At 41.4% G+C, this 23,118-nt stretch overlaps 1 protein-coding gene across 1 annotated transcript; it reads left to right on the top strand.

Moving 5' to 3' along the window:
* The first annotated feature begins 571 nt into the window (after positions 1–571).
* LOC148202671 (uncharacterized) lies at positions 572–8,858 on the top strand. Its single transcript, XM_088109669.1, has 5 exons — positions 572–630; positions 750–916; positions 6,788–7,896; positions 7,999–8,700; positions 8,832–8,858. The coding sequence occupies exons 1-5, from the start codon at positions 572–574 to the stop codon at positions 8,856–8,858; spliced, it is 2,064 nt and encodes a 687-aa protein (XP_087965795.1).
* Positions 8,859–23,118: the final 14,260 nt, after the last annotated feature.

The following is a 23,118-nucleotide window of genomic DNA, read 5'->3' as shown; positions in this document are numbered from 1 at the left end:
CGGCACCGGCGAGAAGAGATCACCGGATATTCGTAGCTAGCAGTAGCCTTAGAGCTCCGAGAGGTAAGCCTCTTGCTCCCCTGTGTGGTCATGTATGCTTACTGTATAACTGCCTTTGATGCTTATTCCATTTTGTTTATGCTATGGTAAGTCTGCTACATTCCCCATTTTATAATCTTATAGCATTTGTTTATCCTCTTCCTCTGAGCATCCATCTTCATCTTTTCTTAACACTGAACCTCCAACTTCCTTCATCCATATTCACCCACTGCCACAAGACACATTAACACCCACGGCCGTCATCAATCTTCACGTCCAACACTTGATCATCTCCATTACCTGCTGAAACTCCCACCCATCATCACGGGCACATACGCAAGCTTTGTATTCCTCCATTTACTCAATCAAACCTCATTCCCTCATCCACTCATAAACCATCATCCATATTTGCCCACGGCCACTACCAACGCCTCACGGTCACCGCCTTATTCCTCCATTGGAACCTCCATTCCAACCCACGCATAGCACCATCATCCTCAACCTGCATTATACAAAGCCACAGCCTAGAACAATGACCAATTTCCAGCCCTCAAACACCAGTACATACTTTACCTTCACTGAGCCAAAGCGGTGATTGGTCATTGTGTCGTTCACCGTCGCCTTCAACCACGCAACCACACACCACCACCTTCAGGCTCACCGTCTCGTTGTAGAATACTAAATTAGGATAATGGTGCTGAGGGGATCAGAGATGAACGCGGAGGAAGACCCTCCCTGAGAATCGCCGTTTTCGAAGTGAGAAAGGTGGAGACAGTGGCGTCGTGGCTGGTGGTGGTTCTGGTGGCGCGAGTTGCCGCCGGCGAGGCCAAGGTTGTTCTGGGCGAGGTGATGGTGGCCGGTTATGACGGAGATGGCGGTGAGTCGTGGTGCTGAGTAGGAGATCTTGGATCTCTGGAGAAAGCACGAGCCGGCGTGAAGGAGTGAATGAGAGTGAACCTCCTAAACCCCTAGAAAATTCTAGGTTAGAAACCATTCAATTGGGCCAGGCCCAAAATTGAGCGTACGTCCGGGAACCTTTGTTTGTCGAGCGTTCGTCATCCAGCCTCACAATTCCAACGAACGCTCGTCCATAACGAGCGTTTGTCATCCAACGCTCATTTTCCCAACGAACGCTCGTCCATAACGAGCGTTCGTCATCCAACCTCATTTTCCCAACGAACGCTCGTCATAACGAGCGTTCGCCATCCAGCCTCATCTTCCCAACGAACGCTCGTCCAAACGAGCGCTCGTCGTTCATCATCCAGCCTCATCTTCCCAACGAACGCTCGTCCAAACGAGCGCTCGTCGTTCATCATCCAGCCTCATCTTCCCAACGAACGCTCGTGCAAGCGAGCGCTCGTCGTTCGTCATCCCGCCTCATCATCCCAACGAACGCTCGTCCATAACGAGTATGCGCCATCCAACCTCATTTTCCTAACGAACGCTCGTCCCAAACGAGCGCTCGTCATTTGGCCTCCACTCACCTCAGCTACCCAACGAACGCTCAACCCAACGAGCGCTCGTAGACTAGCCTCCTCTTCTCAGCGTCCGTTCGTCACATCATCCATTGAACGCTCGTCATCTACCTTCCTGTACTCAACGTACGTTCGTCGTATCACCCAACGAACGCTCGTTATTCAGCCTACATTCACAACGTTCGTTCATCCTCTATCAACGAGCGTTCGTCATTCAGCCTTAGTTACCAACGTTCGTCCTTTATATTCCCCAACGAACGTTCGTCCTTAAGCTTCCATATCTGAACGTCCGTTCGTCATGTCAATAACGAACGTTCGTCCTTAAGCTTCCATTTTTGAATGACCGTTCGTCATGTCAATAACGAACGTTCGTCCTTAGGCTTCCATTTTTGAACGACCGTTCGTCCTGTCAATAATGAACGTTCGTCCTTATGGTTCCATTTTTGAACGTCCGTTTGTAGTTTCAAACAATGAGCGTTCGTCTTTAAGCTTCCATTGTTGAACGTTCGTTCGTCATTCAATAACGAGCGTTCGTCACAGCTTCAATTTCTCAACGTCCGTTCAGCCATTTTCATTTCTTTTGTTTATTTATTTTATTTTTATTTATTTTAAACATCTATTTAGCCTTAAATATATATGTAATAATACAATATTTTAAATAAATAAATTTACAAAAATATGTTTTAAAGGTTTAAGCACACGTGTGACCGCTCGCGTCGTCCTTGTGCTAAAAACCTCTTCTTCTTTTCTTAAATAAAATTTCAAAAAATACGTTTTAAAGGTTTAAGCACACGTGTGACCGCTCGCGTCGTCCTTGTGCTAAAAGCCTCTTCTTCTTTTCTTAAATAAAATTTCAAAAATACGTTTTAAAGGTTTAAACACACGTGTGACCGCTCGCGTCGTCCTTGTGCTAAAAACCTTTTTCTTCTTTTCTTAAATAAAATTTCAAAAATACGTTTAAAGGTTGAACACTCGTGTGATCGTTCGCATCGTCCTAGTGTTCAATACTTTTCTCTCTTATTTACGTAATATTAAACGAGGGTATGAGTGCTCGTGCGATCGTCCGCATCAGCCTAGCACTCAATACTCTCAAGTTTTTCTAAATAAGTAAATAATGGTATGTGTGCTCGTGCGATCGTCCGCATCAGCCTAGCACTCAATACCCTTAAGTTTTCCTAAATAAGTAGATAACGGTATGAGTGCTCGTGTGATCGTTCGCATCGGCCTAGTGCTTAATATCGTTATCTCTCTTTTCAAAAATAATTAAAAATATTTAAATATCATTTTAAAGGTATGAGTACTCGTGCGACCGTTCGCGTCGGCCTAGTACTCATTACCTTCTTTTTCTCGAAAATATTAAAAACATAAAAATCTCCAAAAATTAAAAACATCTGCTTTTTCAAACAAACAAACAGTCTTTCAAGCTAGAACTACGTAACCCTGATTTCTCATTTTGAATGAGAATACGTAGGAGCAAGGTCAATCCTTGTCGGGCCCAAAAAACTAAAAAATATATTTTGTTTCTTTAGAGTTTTATTTTAAGGGATAGTTAAACATTTTGAAAACCACATCATATTCGTGCATTTAGTTAAAGGTACTGCCTTAGGGCAGGCGTTGTAGGGTGCTAACACCTTCCCTACGCGTAACCGACTCCCGAACCCAGAATATGGTTTTCGTGGACCATGTCTTATTATTTTATGGTTTTTTCGTAGTTTTCCATAATAAACTATGGTGGCGACTCCAAATCTCTTTTTCAAAACCCCGTTTCTTTTTGGATCGTCGTCCCGTCGCGATTCCGGTTGCGACAGATGGCGACTCCACTGGGGACTTTTAGAGAGTCGAGCCATTTAATTAGATGCGCGAATTTGGTGTGGTTTTGCTTTGTGTTTTTCTTTCCCTTTTCTCTATCTATGCGTGATATTCGGAATAACTGCAATAACTGTGGAATATTGAACCCTAGGGTAGATAATATGTTTATATCTGCCTGGGAATTTTTCTGGTTGTTTTGCAGGTGAGGGTTTGGGTGTGCATAATTTCCTCCCTTCACACACACACTTTTGGCATATCATGAGTGGGGCCCTATACCCGGGTCTGAGCGTAGCTTAGAATTAGAGGAGTTGTGTAGCGGTGTCACTCTGGGATGTACTTCCTGTTTGGCTATCGTGAGAACTCCAGCTAGAGTCTGTTCTCTTCATATGTGTTTTCACACCTAGTTGATTACTCGACTGTTGTGGAAATGCTATGAAGGGGGCCATAGCTCTAGTGACCTTTGACCTTTAGGTTCAGGAAATCATCCTTGTGAGATTTCATATACTTGACCTTGAACTCAAAGCAGTGAACCTTTGGTAGGGCACGAAGGGAGGAATATATGCTTCTGTAACCCTCACGCTGTTCGTTTTTTATGATATTACATTTCATACCATGCATGTGTTTTGTTTTGTCATGTTATTTTATTATCATGCATCATATTCATACATCATTTAGTAACATGTTAATTTTAAGGGAAATCACAGATACCTACTTGACTGCATACGAGATGGATGTTAACACAAGATCCGATGCTACACGGCATACCGACTCTTCCGATTTAAGAAAGAAGTATAGTCTAAGGACTCATGTTGGAAATTTGACCGGGCTGATAAACTTGGGCAAAAGGCTTAAGACTATAAAGAGAGAAACCTTTCAGAGAAGATATGGAAATTTGTTGAATTTAATGGAGGTTGAAGTACAAATACCCGCTATCACAGCCTTGGCACAATATTATGATTCTCCGCTTCGATGTTTCACATTTCAAGACTTTCAGTTGGCGCCAACCATAGAGGAGTTCGAGCATATCTTGGGTTTACCATTGGAGGGCACCACTCCCTACCAACATTTAGAGCATCATGCCTCTATACCTACCATTGCTGCCATCATGAAATTACATCCCAAGGAGCTTGAAGACAGGATGATGATAAGGAATCAAGTGCATGGGTTATCACAGGGATATCTAGAGCAGTATTTACAGCACTTGGCTGATAAAGAGGATTGGGAAACTTTCATGGATGTATTAGCCCTCACCATATATGGCATTGTCTTGTTTCCCAAAATAGAAGAATTTGTGGATTACATCGCGATAGACGTCTTCGTGGCGAGTAAAACTAGATCAGAGAATCCTGTAACAGCAGTTCTTGCGGATGTTTATGGGACTTTAAGTTTTTGCCATGAGAGAAAGGGAAAGAAGATTCTTTGTTGCTTACCGGCGTTGTATACATGGATGACAACGCGCGTGTTTAAAGAGATGGTCGACGTTAAGAGTCTATCGGAGAATTTGTCACACCAAGGGCTTAAAGGTAAAGGAGGAAACGATTGGGCCCGATTCCTTGCCGGCTTGAGCGAAAGAAGTATAAAATGGCGCCTTCCTTGGCTCGGAAATAAACTGGCTATACAACATTGTGGTAGTTTTCCTAATGTGCCTCTCATAGGTGCCCGGTACTGTATCAATTACAACCCCCTTTTGGTGCAAAGACAATTTGGGCATCCCATGAAAGGGGCACCTTCATCAGATTACCTTGCTACCCTATTCATTTATTACGAAGACGGGCATTTCATCGAATTGTTAAGAAAGGTTAAAAGCGCCTGGGAAAATGTTGTTCGAGCAGAGAAGGACTTGAGGGATGGAGTAGTGGATAGCAGTATTAGTTATCACACCTGGATTCTGGAGAGAGTGAAAGTGGTCAAGTTGCCTTTCAAGCCAATCAAGGATCAATCAACTAGTGAAGGACCATCTCAAGCCCCAGAAAGTGAAGAGGTGCAACAATTGAAAGCTGAGATGGAGAAATTGAAAATTAGGAATGCTAGGTTGGAAAACGAATTACAAAGGGCGCGTAATGATCTTGTGGATATGAAAAATGATAATGAAGAAAAGTCGCGGGCTTATGAAAACCTTGTCAAAAGCCAGAAGGCTGAGAGGGATTACACATTTCGAGTGAAACAGGATCTAGCCGCCGCGAGTAAGGAATTATCCATGAGGGTAAATGAGAAGAAGGTGGCTTTAGAGGAGGGAAAGGAGTGGAAGCACCTCTACGAAGAAGCCAAAAGAGATAAACGAGAAGCCCTGAAGAGATTAAGAGAAGCGCAGATTCAGATAGAAAAAGCGGGGCATGAGATGAAAGAGATGGCCATGTCGTTTGAGGCGGATATGAATAGGGAGCGTTGGAAGCTAACGGAAGCAGAGGAAGAGCATCGAACTCTGATAAAACAAATGGAGGAATATATCGAGGAACAGGAGGAGCGATGGAGGTCGATAGATTTTGAAGAAAGGCATCAGGCCTTGATAAAGCGAATGGAAGAGCACATCGCCGAGCAAGAAATGGCTGTAAAGCACTGGAAGGAAAGTTTCTCTCAGTTGGCTGCTTTGGCAAACGGGGCAATTGAAGACATCCCCAGGATGGTGTCGAATGCTGAAGCAAGCACTCATTTTTGTAACTCACCAGCGGAAATAAAATTGTTTATTAATCATTGTAAATGGTTGGTGGGAGAGATGAAATCTTTCATTGCCCGGGCGCGGGATTGATGTACATCGGAATAATGTGTTTTGTTCCTTAGACTATGTAATGGATCAAATTTCCTTTAAATGGAAGATAAGGGATGTTTGTTGGTATCGGCTTGTGTTAATTTTGCATTAGTATTGTCATCGTTATCCTGTGATTTCCACTTATCACTAGCATGCATCATGTTTTCTTTTGTTTTGCATTTTTCATCCTTATCTAATTTAATTTAATAAAAAAAAATAATAATAATCAGCAATACAAGTGAGAAAACAACGGCAAATTTTCCACGACATCCATACAGGACCAGAGCTAACTCAAAGGTCATGGAGAATTGGGAGCAGTCACACGAATCTATTAAGGCCGATGTCAACCAGTTGAAGGATCAGATGGCCCAGATTTTGGCGGCTCTCGAAGCCCTAAAGACTACGGGAGGGGCGACGCCTGCGCAAGTTGAGGGAAGTGCTCATTATTACCCTCCGGTGTTCAGTTCTGGGAGCCAATCTGTTCCGTTCCCAATGTATGGATTACCTCCAGGTTACACCCCACCTGTGGGAGAATACACAGAAGGGGAGCAGACTTCATTCTCTTTCCCTACCACTGCCAACGTACCGCCAATCAGTATTCAGGGACCTGTTGTAATGTCCGCACCCATGATAAATGAAGGAATGCATGCAAGCATGTCTGATGGAATACGAGTAACTCCGGTGCCGCCTGTGATTACCGGAGAGGGCTTTTCTACAGGGGCTGCACCACATACCTCGTTTCAGGGGGTAATTAGTAATGTTGATGGGGCGAAAGATAAACTGGAGAGCCTAGAGGCAAGATTGAGGGCTGTGGAGGGGTATGAAAGTTATGGATTTGGGGATGTTGCCAGATTGAGTTTGGTTCCTGGCGTCAAATTACCACATAAGTTCAAGGCACCAGATTTTGAGAAGTATAAGGGAAATACATGCCCAAAGAGCCATCTGACCATGTTTTGCAGAAAGATGGCTGCATATGCTTATGATGAGCAGCTGCTCATCCATGTTTTTCAAGATAGTTTGGCTGGAGTGGCGTTAAATTGGTATACCCATTTGGAGCCGGCTCGAATTCGTTGTTGGGCAGACTTGGCTGATGCTTTTGTGAAGCAGTACATATACAATACACATGTCGCGCCAGATCGTTTACAGCTGCAAAACATGTCGAAGAAAGACAATGAAACTTTTAAGGAGTATGCTCAGCGGTGGAGGGAATTGGCTGCACAAGTTGAGCCGCCTTTGTATGATAAAGAAATGGTGGCAATGTTTGTAAATACGCTCCAACCACCATTTTATGAACATATGGTGGGAAATGTATCTTCAAATTTTGCCGATATCATCGTGATAGGCGAGCGAATAGAGATCGGGTTGAAAAATGGGAAGATTGCATATGGCTCGTCGGCGGGTGCAAACTCCAAAAAACCCAATTTCAACTCAGGGAAAAGAAAGGAGGGAGATGTGCATGCAACATCTGCAACCCCCGTGTGGAGAGGTCAGGCTCCCACTCATAACTATCGACCATACTGGGGTCAACATCCACATGCAGCTAACGCGTCATTTGGTCATCAAATTAGGCCTCAACAACAACCGGGATACTATCAACCACAATACATCCCGACGAATAATTGGAGGGGAGGGGCAAATGTAGGTTCCAATATGAATGTGGGTCCAAATGCTTATCCAAGAAGGAACCAGGAAAGAAATTATGTTAACTTTACTCCAATTCCTACAACTTATACGGAATTATTGCCTCAGCTTATCAAACAAGGGCTAGTTGTCGTTTGTCCCCTGAAGCCTTTGCAGCCTCCGTATCCAAGAGGTTATGATGCAGATGCAAAGTGTAGTTATCATGGAGGGGCCGCTGGTCATTCCACTGAGAGGTGTCTGGCTTTCAAGCATAAAGTGCAGACTCTAATTGATTCTGGGTGGTTAAAGTTCCAAGAGGATAAGCCTAATGTCGAGGCCAATCCTTTATCTGGGCATGGAAGTGCTTCGACGAATGCTGTCGAAGTGAAAGAACATGAGCTGGTGAGAAATGTGAAAGAAGTCAAGAGCTCTAGGAGATTTATTTTGGAGGCGTTGCTGAAAGTGGGTATCTTGAAGGGTGATTATGATGAGAGTATGGCATGCGCGCTCCACCCGGAGGCTAAGCACTCCATTGAGGAGTGTGTTGAATTTGAAGAAATTCTGCAAGACCTGCTAGATCGCGGTCTGATGCAGGTATGCTACAAGAAGGATGAGGGTGAGGTATTTGCACAGACTGGTGATGAATCCGGTATGATTTTACCAGAACCATTAGTGATTCGTTTCACTAAGACTACTTCTATCCCACCAACTCAAGGAAGGTCGCCTGTAGTTATCCATGTACCAGCCCCTTTTCCTTACAAGAACGAAAAAGCCGTCCCATGGAGATATGAGACGTATGCGTCAGGCGAAACGCAAAGCGTTGACCCTGTCGTCAAAAACATATCAGGGATAGGGGGAATGACTAGGAGTGGTCGAATTTTCACATCACCTGAGTTGGCACGAGAAAAGGTTAATGATAATGAAGCAACGATGGCCGCGAAGGCAAAAGAATTCTTAAAGGGGAAGGGGGCACAGACAGAGGAAATCCCCGACAAGGAAGAGAGGAGGGAGGTTTCTGAAGAGGAGGCTTGTGAATTTTTAAAATTCATACAACAAAGTGAATATAAGGTGGTGGAACAGTTAAATCGTATGCCTGCTCGTATATCCTTGTTAGATTTGCTCATGCATTCGGCATCACACAGAAAGTTGCTAATGAAGATACTCAGTGAGGCTCACGTGGAGCAAGGTATTTCGTTGAATAAATTCGAGGGTATTGTTGGCAATATTGTTGCTAATAATTATCTCACCTTTACGGATGAAGAGGTACCTGCTGAAGGAAGAGGGCATAACAAGGCTCTTCACGTCTCTGTGAAATGCCTGGATCATGTTATAGCGCGTGTTTTAGTGGACAATGGGTCCTCCTTGAATGTCATGCCGAAAGCAACTCTGGAAAAGCTACCTTGCGAAGGAATGCATATGAGGCCGAGTTCAATGATTGTGAGGGCGTTTGATGGCAGTAAAAGAGAAGTGATGGGAGAAGTGGATTTACCAATGCAAGTTGGCCCATGCGTTTTTCAAATAACATTCCAGGTTATGGATATCCTGCCAGCTTATAGTTGTCTGTTGGGACGCCCCTGGATTCATTCGGCGGGAGTTGTGCCTTCTACACTACACCAGAAGTTGAAGTATGTGATAGGAGATAAGTTGGTGATAGTATCAGGAGAAGAGGATCTTCTTGTGAGTGGACCATCATCCACGCGTTACATCGAGGCGGCTGAAGAAGCTCTCGAGACAACCTTCCAATCGTTGGAAATTGTGGGAAATGCTTGTGTGGAACCGTTTCCAGTAAATCCTCGCCTATCATGTGCTTCTATTATGATGGCCAAGATTATGCTAAGAGAGGGCTATATATATGGGGAAGGTTTGGGCAAATATCGGCAGGGGCGAGCATTCCCTCTAGAAATCGTTGAAAATAAGAACAGATATGGCTTGGGGTACAAACCTACCAAGGAAGACAGGAAAAGGGTGATTGAAGAAAGAAAAGAGCGCAGTCTGGCCCGTGCAGAAAGACGAGGGCCCAGAGAAAGCAAAATTCACATTGTTGACATCAAGGAAAGCTTCCGCAGTGCTGGGTGGATCAACACTGGCCAGATAGCAGCCGTGGAAGATGAAGAAAGGCCTCAAAGTTCGAGCTTTGTGTGGGCTTGCTCCCCTGATACTCAACTCAACAATTGGGAAACACTGGATTTACCTGTGATGCTTAATGTGAACAAAATATGTGACAATGATTGTTTTGAAAATAATGATATCAATGTTCCTAATTTTGAGCACCCTATCAATAATACGGAAGATGATTTCGAAGATGATGTGGAACCCTCTCCAGAATTATTGAGATTAGTGGAACAAGAGTCTAAGGAGATAAAACCCCATCAGGAGAAGATTGAAATACTTAACTTGGGAGAGAAGGATGAGATAAAGGAAGTGAAAATCGGTACTAGTATGAAAACGGAAGTGAGGGAAAGATTGCGTGCCCTATTGAAGGAGTTTAAAGATGTATTCGCGTGGTCTTACAATGACATGCCGGGTCTGGATACCGATATTGTGCAGCATAAGCTCCCACTCAAGCCAGAATGCCCTCCAGTCAAGCAAAAACTAAGAAGAATGAAGCCGGAAATGTCACTAAAAATTAAAGAGGAGGTCCAAAAGCAATTTGACGCAGGATTTTTGGCCGTGGCAAGATACCCACAATGGGTAGCGAATGTTGTACCAGTGCCTAAGAAGGATGGGAAGGTTCGAATGTGTGTTGACTATCGTGATTTGAATCGTGCAAGTCCGAAGGATAATTTCCCGTTACCACACATTGATACTCTGGTTGATAATACGGCCAAATTTTCGTTATTTTCATTCATGGATGGATTCTCGGGATATAATCAAATTAAAATGGCACCGGAAGATATGGAGAAGACGACCTTTATCACGTTATGGGGAACATTTTGTTATAAGGTGATGTCTTTCGGACTCAAGAATGCTGGAGCAACATACCAAAGGGCAATGGTGACACTCTTTCATGATATGATGCATAAGGAAATTGAAGTTTATGTGGATGACATGATTGCAAAGTCTGAATCAGAAGAGGAGCATATTTTCAATCTAAGGAAATTGTTTGAGAGGCTGAGAAAGTACAAACTCAGGTTAAATCCTTCCAAATGCACGTTTGGAGTAAAGTCTGGAAAATTGTTGGGCTTTATTGTCAGCCAAAGAGGAATAGAAGTTGATCCTGACAAAGTAAGAGCGATAACGGAAATGCCTGCGCCCAGAACAGAAAAGGAGGTTCGAGGTTTTTTGGGAAGATTGAACTACATTGCTAGGTTCATCTCCCAATTAACTGCTACTTGTGAACCAATGTTCAAGTTACTACGGAAAAACCAGGCCGTAGTCTGGAATGAAGATTGTCAAGTTGCTTTTGAAAAAGTCAAACAATACCTGCAAGACCCTCCTGTATTGCGTCCACCTATGCCAGGAAGGCCGCTCATTTTGTATTTGACCGTATTGGATAATTCAATGGGTTGTGTATTGGGTCAGCATGATGAAGATGGGAAAAGAGAGCATGCTATATATTACTTGAGCAAAAGATTCACAGATTGCGAACAACGATATTCGTCGTTAGAGCGAACTTGTTGTGCACTGGCGTGGGCTACTCATCGCCTAAGGCAATACATGTTGAGCCACTCTACTTGGTTGATATCCAAGATGGATCCTATCAAGTATATTTTCGAAAAGCCTGCTCTCACTGGAAGGATAGCTCGATGGCAGATGCTATTGTCAGAGTACGACATTGTATATGTTACTCAGAAATCTATCAAGGGTAGCGCTTTAGCGGAATATTTAGCCCATCAACCCATTAGTGATTATCAGCCAATGCAACCTGAATTTCCTGATGAAGATATCATGGCTTTATTTGCTGAGAACAAAGATGACAAAGATGAAAAAGCATGGACGGTATTATTCGATGGGGCTTCGAATGTAATGGGGCATGGAATAGGGGCAGTGCTTATCTCTCCTAAGAATCAATACATTCCAATGACGGCAAGGTTGTGTTTTAATTGCACGAATAATATCGCAGAATATGAAGCCTGTGCCATGGGAATTCGAGCAGCTATAGAGTCTAAAGCAAAAATTCTGGATGTATATGGAGATTCAGCTTTGGTCATCCATCAATTGAAGGGAGAATGGGAGACTAGGGATACTAAATTAATTCCATACCAAGCTTACATCAGGGGATTAATTGAGTATTTCGATTCCATCACGTTTAATCATATACCGAGAGAAGATAATCAATTAGCAGACGCATTGGCTACCTTGTCATCGATGTTTGAAGTTGATCAAGATGCAGAATTGCCAATGATTGAAATGAAGAGTCATGCGAAACCAGCGTATTGTCATTTCATCGAGGAGGAAGTAGATGGTAAACCTTGGTACTTTGACATCAAACATTATCTTAAGACTCGAGAATATCCAGAGAAGGCATCCGAAAACGATAAAAGGGCGTTAAGGAGATTGGTTGGCAGTTTCATTTTGAGTGGGGATATTCTATATAAGAGGAACCATGACATGGTTCTCCTTAGATGCGTAGATGCAAAAGAAGCCGAGCTGATACTAAAAGAAGTACACGAGGGTACATTTGGCACGCACATGAATGGGCACTCAATGGCCAGGAAGATACTGAGAGCGGGGTATTTTTGGTTGACTATGGAAAATGATTGTTGTACACATGTGAGGAAGTGTGAGAAATGCCAGGTATACGCAAGTAATATCAATGTTCCACCCACGACCTTGAACGTGTTGTCTGCACCATGGCCCTTTTCGATGTGGGGAATAGATGTCATCGGAGCTATAGAGCCAAAGGCATCAAATGGACACCGTTTCATATTAGTTGCAATCGATTACTTCACAAAATGGGTTGAGGCCGCTTCTTATGCTAATGTGACTAGAAAGGTAGTGACCAAGTTCATAAAAAGGGAGTTGATTTGCAGATACGGGATCCCTAACAGGATCATCACTGATAATGCCACTAACTTGAACAACCAGATGATGACAGAGTTATGTGAGGAGTTCAAAATTCATCATCTTAATTCTTCTCCTTATCGTCCAAAGATGAATGGGGCAGTAGAGGCTGCTAACAAAAATATCAAGAAGATTGTGCAGAAAATGGTGGTCACGTATAAGGATTGGCATGAAATGCTTCCTTTTGCTTTACATGGTTATCGCACTTCGGTACGAACATCGACTGGGGCAACGCCTTTCTCGCTTGTATATGGAATGGAAGCAGTACTTCCGTTTGAAGTGGAAATTCCGTCCTTACGAGTTTTAATAGAAACCCAATTAGAGGAGGCTGAGTGGGTTCAAGCTCGTTTCGACCAGCTCAATCTCATCGATGAAAAGAGACTAACAGCAGTATGCCATGGACAATTGTATCAAAGAAGAATGAAGAAGGCATTTGACAAAAAGGTACAGCCAAGAGAATTTCATGAAGGTGAGCTGGTGTTGAAGAAGATCCTACCTATACAAAAAGATCATAGAGGCAAATGGACTCCAAATTATGAAGGGCCATTTGTAGTGAAGAAAGCATTTTCTGGTGGGGCACTAATTCTCACAAGAATGGACGGAGAGGAGTTACCATTGCCAGTTAATTCTGATGCAGTAAAAAAGTTTTACGCATGATGATTCCGTGATAGTGGTTGCTATTAAAGGGATGTTGATATTATCTTCAACGCTTATTGTACTCTGTGTTTTATTCAATAAATAAATTTCACGTGATTTCATTCATATTTTGGTTGTTTGCATTCCATCTGAAATATTGCATGTCACGCTGAGCTGTTAAGTAGTCAAGTGAAAATGAAAATGAAAATAAGTAAACGCGTGTTGATAAAAGCATCACAGGTATATCAGGTTGGCGAGCTCGGCCCTGGAGGATGTCGGAAAGGAAAAACGAAAAAAAAAAAGGGTTACATGTTGAGTTTGTTGTTAATAAAGTTGTCAAGGACATAGTATTTTCGAAAAAGGAGTTTTGAAAAAATATCGTTGGTGAGCCTTTTCCTGATTCAAGGTTTTGGGTGTAACCGGTGTTCTTTTCTTAATAAAGCATTTGCATTCACATTACTTGAACCCTAACTTTTTTCGTTTCCCACAAGACGAAGGATTTCGCCATATGCCTAATATTGGGGCAGTTTTCATCATGTTACATACCACCGATAATCCATTGATTAGGGAGATATAAAAAAAATAATAAAAAAAAAATGAAATGAAAAATGAAGTTGATGTGTCAAGCACTACATAGTTTCGTTTCAGGTTTAAATTCAAGAGAAAGTCAGACAAACAAGATTCGGAATGACGTGCGGCCATTTTTCGTTATCCAATCGTCAAAAGTAGTTCATCCAATTGCACCCCTTTTGAGCCAAAATTCATAATTGTTTTCATCACCCTAGACAAGAATCATTAGCATGTCGATGTCAATTTGAAAGGGTACATCACAAGCATCCAAAGTTGAGAAAAAATGAATGAAAGGGGAAATATCATAAAAGACCACAACAGGGGCAACGAAAAGAATGATCCAAAGGGAAAGAAAGAAAAAACAACAATAAATATGCTTGAAGTTCAAATCCCTAAAGACAGTCGACTGGGCACCTTGCAAATGATTCTTGTTTAAAGACTTTAACCGTCAAACACTTATTTGGGCCTTTGTTATCCTTTCTTTCAAAACCTTTCGACCTTTAGCCACGGTACAAGCCAATAAAAGTCCACACTGACTGAAGACTGTTGGTCCTAATCTTTCCCACGAATTTAACTTTGAAACAGAATAATGTGGTGAACGACACAATTCAGTGTTATTTTCAAAAAAAAAAAAAAAACGTCTCCCTGTCAATCGAAGATCATCCAATTTGGGGGAATCCTTCATACCCAAATCTTTTCACTTTTCCATTGTGCAAAATTGGGGCAGTATGGGAGCACAACATATTAATAGCACTTTTCCCCAAAGGAGGGACACGCATACGTTAATCATTATTCATTTGCTTTTCATAACCATTCTTCCACATTCTACAGGGTTCAAGTTAATTTGGATTGTAAAAAGCGATAAAAAGAATTTTAACTCAGGGTTACACTTTCTTCCTGCACATTAAAGGGTTCTATACCAATCAACGTTGTTTTAAGGAATGCGTTTTGAACATACATTGGGTTTGATGACAATATTAACAATGGATTCCAAGCATGGAATTTTCAAAAAAAAAAAAAAAAAAAAAAAAAAAATGTGATGAAAGGCGAGGGTAAAAGAAAAGACCAAAATGAAGGTCTCATGTGTCCATGCATCCATGCATCATCATGACATAACATCATCTTAGAAGAAGCGAGGAGAATTGTTTGCAAAATCTCCATGTTTTACTCGGCATTTATCAACTTTTCAAAGTTACAAATCAGGTTTTAATTTTCTGTTATCGACCCTCTGCATGGCAATGGTCGGATTTAAATCTCTGTTCTGTGAGTTTGGCCCTCTGCGAGGCAATGGTCAAATCCAGGTTTTAATTTTCTGTTATCGACCCTCTGCATGGCAATGGTCAGATTTAAATTTCTGTTCTGTGAGTTTGGCCCTCTGCGAGGCAATGGTCAAATCCAGGTTTTAATTTTCTGTTATCGACCCTCTGCATGGCAATGGTCAGATTTAAATTTCTGTTCTGTGAGTTTGGCCCTCTGCGAGGCAATGGTCAAATCCAGGTTTTAATTTTCTGTTATCGACCCTCTGCATGGCAATGGTCGGATTTAAATTTCCGTTCTGTGAGTTTGGCCCTCTGCGAGGCAATGGTCAAATCCAGGTTTTAATTTTCTGTTATCGACCCTCTGCATGGCAATGGTCGGATTTAAATTTCCGTTCTGTGAGTTTGGCCCTCTGCGAGGCAATGGTCAAATCCAGGTTTTAATTTTCTGTTATTGACCCTCTGCATGGCAATGGTCGGATTTAAATTTATGTTCTGCGAGTTTGGCCCTCTGCGAGGCAATGGTCAAATCCAGGTTTCAGTTTTTTGTTACTGATACTTTACTTAACATTGGTCGTTTAGCATCGGGACTTGAACCCTTTTGTTTGTTTTCTTTCATGATTGAAACCCGGACAAAATTAGTGTCTTTATCTTTACTTAGCTTTACTTAAATAATAAGAAAAGATTAAATTTTCATATTATTTAGTAATATCTAAGTAAAGAGGGGCAGCTGTCAACACTCAATTTTGTCCGGGTTGAAAAAAAAGAAGTGTTTTTATTGGTTTTTTTTTTATCTTATTCTACCTTTTTGTTTTATTCTATTTTTATTGCTTTTAATTCAATTTCTATTTTATTTCTTATTTTCAATTTGTTTTAATAGAGTTAATTAATCATAATTAAAAAATTGAAAAATAAAATTAAAATTAAAAATAATGAAAATAAATAAAATAAAATTGAAATAAAAAATAAAAAAATAAAAAAAAAACGTGGAAAAGGGGGAGAGGATGAATGGGACGCGTGTCTGGGGTGAGGGGGACCAGGTGGTTAGAAAGGAATATTTCCCGAGATTTTGGGAGGGGGATTTTGGTTGGGATCAGAGAGAAAAAAAAAGGGGGAGGCACACGAGTAACGATCATCTGAAATCATATAGCATTGGCACCGGCACCGGCGAGAAGAGATCACCGGATATTCGTAGCTAGCAGTAGCCTTAGAGCTCCGAGAGGTAAGCCTCTTGCTCCCCTGTGTGGTCATGTATGCTTACTGTATAACTGCCTTTGATGCTTATTCCATTTTGTTTATGCTATGGTAAGTCTGCTACATTCCCCATTTTATAATCTTATAGCATTTGTTTATCCTCTTCCTCTGAGCATCCATCTTCATCTTTTCTTAACACTGAACCTCCAACTTCCTTCATCCATATTCACCCACTGCCACAAGACACATTAACACCCACGGCCGTCATCAATCTTCACGTCCAACACTTGATCATCTCCATTACCTGCTGAAACTCCCACCCATCATCACGGGCACATACGCAAGCTTTGTATTCCTCCATTTACTCAATCAAACCTCATTCCCTCATCCACTCATAAACCATCATCCATATTTGCCCACGGCCACTACCAACGCCTCACGGTCACCGCCTTATTCCTCCATTGGAACCTCCATTCCAACCCACGCATAGCACCATCATCCTCAACCTGCATTATACAAAGCCACAGCCTAGAACAATGACCAATTTCCAGCCCTCAAACACCAGTACATACTTTACCTTCACTGAGCCAAAGCGGTGATTGGTCATTGTGTCGTTCACCGTCGCCTTCAACCACGCAACCACACACCACCACCTTCAGGCTCACCGTCTCGTTGTAGAATACTAAATTAGGATAATGGTGCTGAGGGGATCAGAGATGAACGCGGAGGAAGACCCTCCCTGAGAATCGCCGTTTTCGAAGTGAGAAAGGTGGAGACAGTGGCGTCGTGGCTGGTGGTGGTTCTGGTGGCGCGAGTTGCCGCCGGCGAGGCCAAGGTTGTTCTGGGCGAGGTGATGGTGGCCGGTTATGACGGAGATGGCGGTGAGTCGTGGTGCTGAGTAGGAGATCTTGGATCTCTGGAGAAAGCACGAGCCGGCGTGAAGGAGTGAATGAGAGTGAACCTCCTAAACCCCTAGAAAATTCTAGGTTAGAAACCATTCAATTGGGCCAGGCCCAAAATTGAGCGTACGTCCGGGAACCTTTGTTTGTCGAGCGTTCGTCATCCAGCCTCACAATTCCAACGAACGCTCGTCCATAACGAGCGTTTGTCATCCAACGCTCATTTTCCCAACGAACGCTCGTCCATAACGAGCGTTCGTCATCCAACCTCATTTTCCCAACGAACGCTCGTCATAACGAGCGTTCGCCATCCAGCCTCATCTTCCCAACGAACGCTCGTCCAAACGAGCGCTCGTCGTTCATCATCCAGCCTCATCTTCCCAACGAACGCTCGTCCAAACGAGCGCTCGTCGTTCATCATCCAGCCTCATCTTCCCAACGAACGCTCGTGCAAGCGAGCGCTCGTCGTTCGTCATCCCGCCTCATCATCCCAACGAACGCTCGTCCATAACGAGTATGCGCCATCCAACCTCATTTTCCTAACGAACGCTCGTCCCAAACGAGCGCTCGTCATTTGGCCTCCACTCACCTCAGCTACCCAACGAACGCTCAACCCAACGAGCGCTCGTAGACTAGCCTCCTCTTCTCAGCGTCCGTTCGTCACATCATCCATTGAACGCTCGTCATCTACCTTCCTGTACTCAACGTACGTTCGTCGTATCACCCAACGAACGCTCGTTATTCAGCCTACATTCACAACGTTCGTTCATCCTCTATCAACGAGCGTTCGTCATTCAGCCTTAGTTACCAACGTTCGTCCTTTATATTCCCCAACGAACGTTCGTCCTTAAGCTTCCATATCTGAACGTCCGTTCGTCATGTCAATAACGAACGTTCGTCCTTAAGCTTCCATTTTTGAATGACCGTTCGTCATGTCAATAACGAACGTTCGTCCTTAGGCTTCCATTTTTGAACGACCGTTCGTCCTGTCAATAATGAACGTTCGTCCTTATGGTTCCATTTTTGAACGTCCGTTTGTAGTTTCAAACAATGAGCGTTCGTCTTTAAGCTTCCATTGTTGAACGTTCGTTCGTCATTCAATAACGAGCGTTCGTCACAGCTTCAATTTCTCAACGTCCGTTCAGCCATTTTCATTTCTTTTGTTTATTTATTTTATTTTTATTTATTTTAAACATCTATTTAGCCTTAAATATATATGTAATAATACAATATTTTAAATAAATAAATTTACAAAAATATGTTTTAAAGGTTTAAGCACACGTGTGACCGCTCGCGTCGTCCTTGTGCTAAAAACCTCTTCTTCTTTTCTTAAATAAAATTTCAAAAAATACGTTTTAAAGGTTTAAGCACACGTGTGACCGCTCGCGTCGTCCTTGTGCTAAAAGCCTCTTCTTCTTTTCTTAAATAAAATTTCAAAAATACGTTTTAAAGGTTTAAACACACGTGTGACCGCTCGCGTCGTCCTTGTGCTAAAAACCTTTTTCTTCTTTTCTTAAATAAAATTTCAAAAATACGTTTAAAGGTTGAACACTCGTGTGATCGTTCGCATCGTCCTAGTGTTCAATACTTTTCTCTCTTATTTACGTAATATTAAACGAGGGTATGAGTGCTCGTGCGATCGTCCGCATCAGCCTAGCACTCAATACTCTCAAGTTTTTCTAAATAAGTAAATAATGGTATGTGTGCTCGTGCGATCGTCCGCATCAGCCTAGCACTCAATACCCTTAAGTTTTCCTAAATAAGTAGATAACGGTATGAGTGCTCGTGTGATCGTTCGCATCGGCCTAGTGCTTAATATCGTTATCTCTCTTTTCAAAAATAATTAAAAATATTTAAATATCATTTTAAAGGTATGAGTACTCGTGCGACCGTTCGCGTCGGCCTAGTACTCATTACCTTCTTTTTCTCGAAAATATTAAAAACATAAAAATCTCCAAAAATTAAAAACATCTGCTTTTTCAAACAAACAAACAGTCTTTCAAGCTAGAACTACATAACCCTGATTTCTCATTTTGAATGAGAATACGTAGGAGTAAGGTCAATCCTTGTCGGGCCCAAAAAACTAAAAAATATATTTTGTTTCTTTAGAGTTTTATTTTAAGGGATAGTTAAACATTTTGAAAACCACATCATATTCGTGCATTTAGTTAAAGGTACTGCCTTAGGGCAGGCGTTGTAGGGTGCTAACACCTTCCCTACGCGTAACCGACTCCCGAACCCAGAATATGGTTTTCGTGGACCATGTCTTATTATTTTATGGTTTTTTCGTAGTTTTCCATAATAAACTATGGTGGCGACTCGAAATCTCTTTTTCAAAACCCCGTTTCTTTTTGGATCGTCGTCCCGTCGCGATTCCGGTTGCGACACTAAATAATACCGTTTCCCATCCACTGGTGTAATGTGCACGAATAATGGTCATCATCTAAAACATGACGTAGTAACCACATTCATATGACCCCGTTTGTATATTACACTACAATATATCATCATAATTATAAAATGTTAAGTAACATCATTTGAATGGAACCAAATGTAACAAAGTATGGACTAAAATACCAAACCTTAAGGGCAACCCATGCAAGCTTTTTAGATGTAGCAGTAGATCTCCCAGATAACATCATATGTGTTGCAAGGGAACTATTGAAAACAATTCCTTTAGCATACATTTATATAACAAAAAAGTCGAAACATTGAGATTCTTACCAATCTACTACATGTCGAAGAGGGCTGGGAGGAGACTTCTGCAATGAACAAAACCAGACAGCAGTGTTCTCCGGTATGGAGATCATAAGTAGCTGCCAATGACACCTGAAATTGGTAATAACTTATGAATCATATACCAAAATTAATAAATGAATGTGTTGAAGTTAACAAACTTCACTTACCCATGTATATAAGGGAGAAAATATATCTCCTTCCCCATTCCAAAGCAGGTGGTGATGTATGTTTGGATATCATCAAATTTATTTCTTTCATGAGTCATAGACGCCATGTTTCTTCACTGACGCCACGTTTCTTCGTCAATTGCTGAATATTTGGAACATGGATTTTCATTACTTTTTGGTCCAAATATATATCTAGACGTCAATTTTGTCTTAAACCCTCGAAATCTTTCTGCAATTGCAGATAAACACCTATTCCTTAAGCTCTCGACGTTTGGCATATCAAATGTTATCTGCAACAAAGAAAGTAATAACCTTATATCAATACAGATTTATCAATATAATGAATATAGAATTTGGAGCAATATTGCTTAACTTACCAATAGATCTTGCCAGATAAGATTTCGATCAGCCTCAGAAACATGGTCAAAGGATGGAGTAAGTATAGAGATACGATCACGTGCCAGTACTCCATGGTAAGACCTAAATACATCTGCATTTGGGCCATATGCAACTCCAGTGACCACGTCAATAATGACAAGTGTCCTCTCACCTGCATTTCTTCTAAGTATAAGCTGTCGTAACCTCGTTGCTCCTCTCGTCCGTCTAGAAGTGGTGGGGACTTCATCGCCTGACGAATGAGGTGACTCAGCCATATATCTGTCACAAAAAATAAGATGAAAGATAAATAAAACACTTATAAAATAACATATATTATTTAACAAAAGCCATAAATATTTACACAAACATGAAATTCATACATAATCATATGGATTGGTCATATATATATTCCCTCATTGTGATCTTCTCGTATTGCTTGTATATCATCAATTAGAGGGTCGTCATCGAAATTTATTGTCGTTTTAAATGGATGGTTGTCAGCGATATGAAGATTACTTAGATTCTCTTCTTTATCTTCAATTTTCCTTTTTCCTTGGAGAGCAACATACCAATGGTCAGATGCAGGATCTTTGACATAAAAAACCTGACTTGCTTGATATGCCATGATGAACGGTTCGTCTCCATAACTAACCTTTCGAAAATCAACAAGTGTCATACCAGATTAATCTATTTTGACACCATTCTTATTGTCTACCCACTTACACTTGAAGAGTGCAACAGAAAACTTAGTGTAATCAACTTCCCATATCTCTTCAATTTTACCATAATATCTCATGGATCCAACTACAGGATTTTGATCTTTGGATGTGGAAAACTGTAGCGACTCAGCTTCTAGACTGACGCCACTATTTTGTACTGTGCTTTTATCATCCAAAGTATTTGTATAGAATGTGCAATTATTAATTTCGTAGCCTGTACAACATACAACATCAAACTTCAAGCCATTTGCTAACCACAACAAAGTCTCAGAGGACCGTGATTCTTTCGAAACTTCAGATTTGAACCAGGACAAGAATGTTCTGTTATGCTCCATCAACTACCATTTCTCTGATTGTTGTGGATAGTTGTCCTTTACAACGGCTTTGTGTGCTTCCAAAAATGGGATCACTTCATCTGTGTTGTTTAATATGTACAGATGTGCTTGCATCAATTCTTCACAACTTTTCGTCACCACATTCACACCTCGGATGCTTTTACTTGTAGAATATCTATTCAACCATGATGTCCGAGGGACTCCTATCGGATTTGCTTTAGTCATATACTCAGAGCAAAACTCTATACTTTCTTCAACAATATATCTTTCAATCATTGAACCTTTTGGACGATATTGATTTTTGACGTACCCTTTCAAAATCTTTATAAAGCGCTCAATAGGGTACATCCATCTTAAGTATACTGGTCCACACAACTTTATTTCTCTGACCAAATGAACAAGTAAATGCACCATGATCTCAAAAAAGGATGGAGGGAAACACATTTGTAGCTGACACAAGATGATGATAATTTCACTTTGAAGTTCATCTAACTTTGTAGGATCGATGACTTTACTACAAATTGACGAGAAAAATGAGCACAATCGAGTTATGGTCTGCCTAACTTTTTGGGCAAAATTCCACGAATTGCCACCGGTAATAATTGTTGCATTAAGACGTGGCAATCGTGAGACTTCAGTCCAACAAGCTTTAAGTCCTGCATTGACACTAAGCTCTTGATATTTGAAGAGTATCCTTGTGGTACCTTGATACTCTTTAAACAAAGACAAAAACTTATCTTCTCTTGTTTGGAAATTGTGTAACATGCAGGGGGCAAATAAGTACGTTTACCAAATCCAAACGCGCATTCACTCCATCTTTTATTTTTCCCTAGATGTTTAGTAGTGTACCAATCAAGCTATCATAAACATTTTTCTCAACATGCATGACATCTATGCAATGTCTAACATCTAACTTTGACCAATATGGAAGATCAAAGAATATTGATTTCTTCTTCCAAGGGGTCGTTACAGAAGACTTCTTCGACGTTTTCCCAAATATATGATGTACTCTATTAACTTTCTCAGCAACTTCAAGTCCAGTAAGTGGAATGGGTTCATTGTCTTTCTCTTGTTCTCCATTGAATGTTTTCTTTAACCTTCGATATGGATTATTAGATTGTAAAAATCACCGATGACACATATACAATGTCTTCCTTCCGTGTTTTAATTGTTGAACTACAGTGTTTTCTTCACATATAGGACATGCTTTATGACCCTTCACACTGTACCCCGACAAATTACCGTAAGCTGGAAAACCATTAATGGTGCAAAATAACATGGCATGCATCATGAAAGTTTCTGAAGCAAAGGCATCAAATATTTCAACCTCATCAACCCACAACAACTTCAAGTCTTCAACTAGTGGCCTTAGATAAACATCGATGTCATTTCCAGGCTGCTTTGGACCAGATATCAACATTCACAACATCATGTACTTTCTTTTCATGCACAATCCAGGAGATAAGTTGTAAATTATCAGTATAACGGGCCAACAACTGTGATTGGTACTTAAATTACCAAATGGATTCATT

This window comes from Vigna umbellata, chromosome 3 (assembly GCF_029865625.1).
Source record: "Vigna umbellata cultivar VRB3 chromosome 3, Vumbellata_1.0, whole genome shotgun sequence".
NCBI classification, from domain to species: domain Eukaryota; kingdom Viridiplantae; phylum Streptophyta; class Magnoliopsida; order Fabales; family Fabaceae; genus Vigna; species Vigna umbellata.
This window is presented reverse-complemented; position numbering and strand designations above follow the sequence as displayed.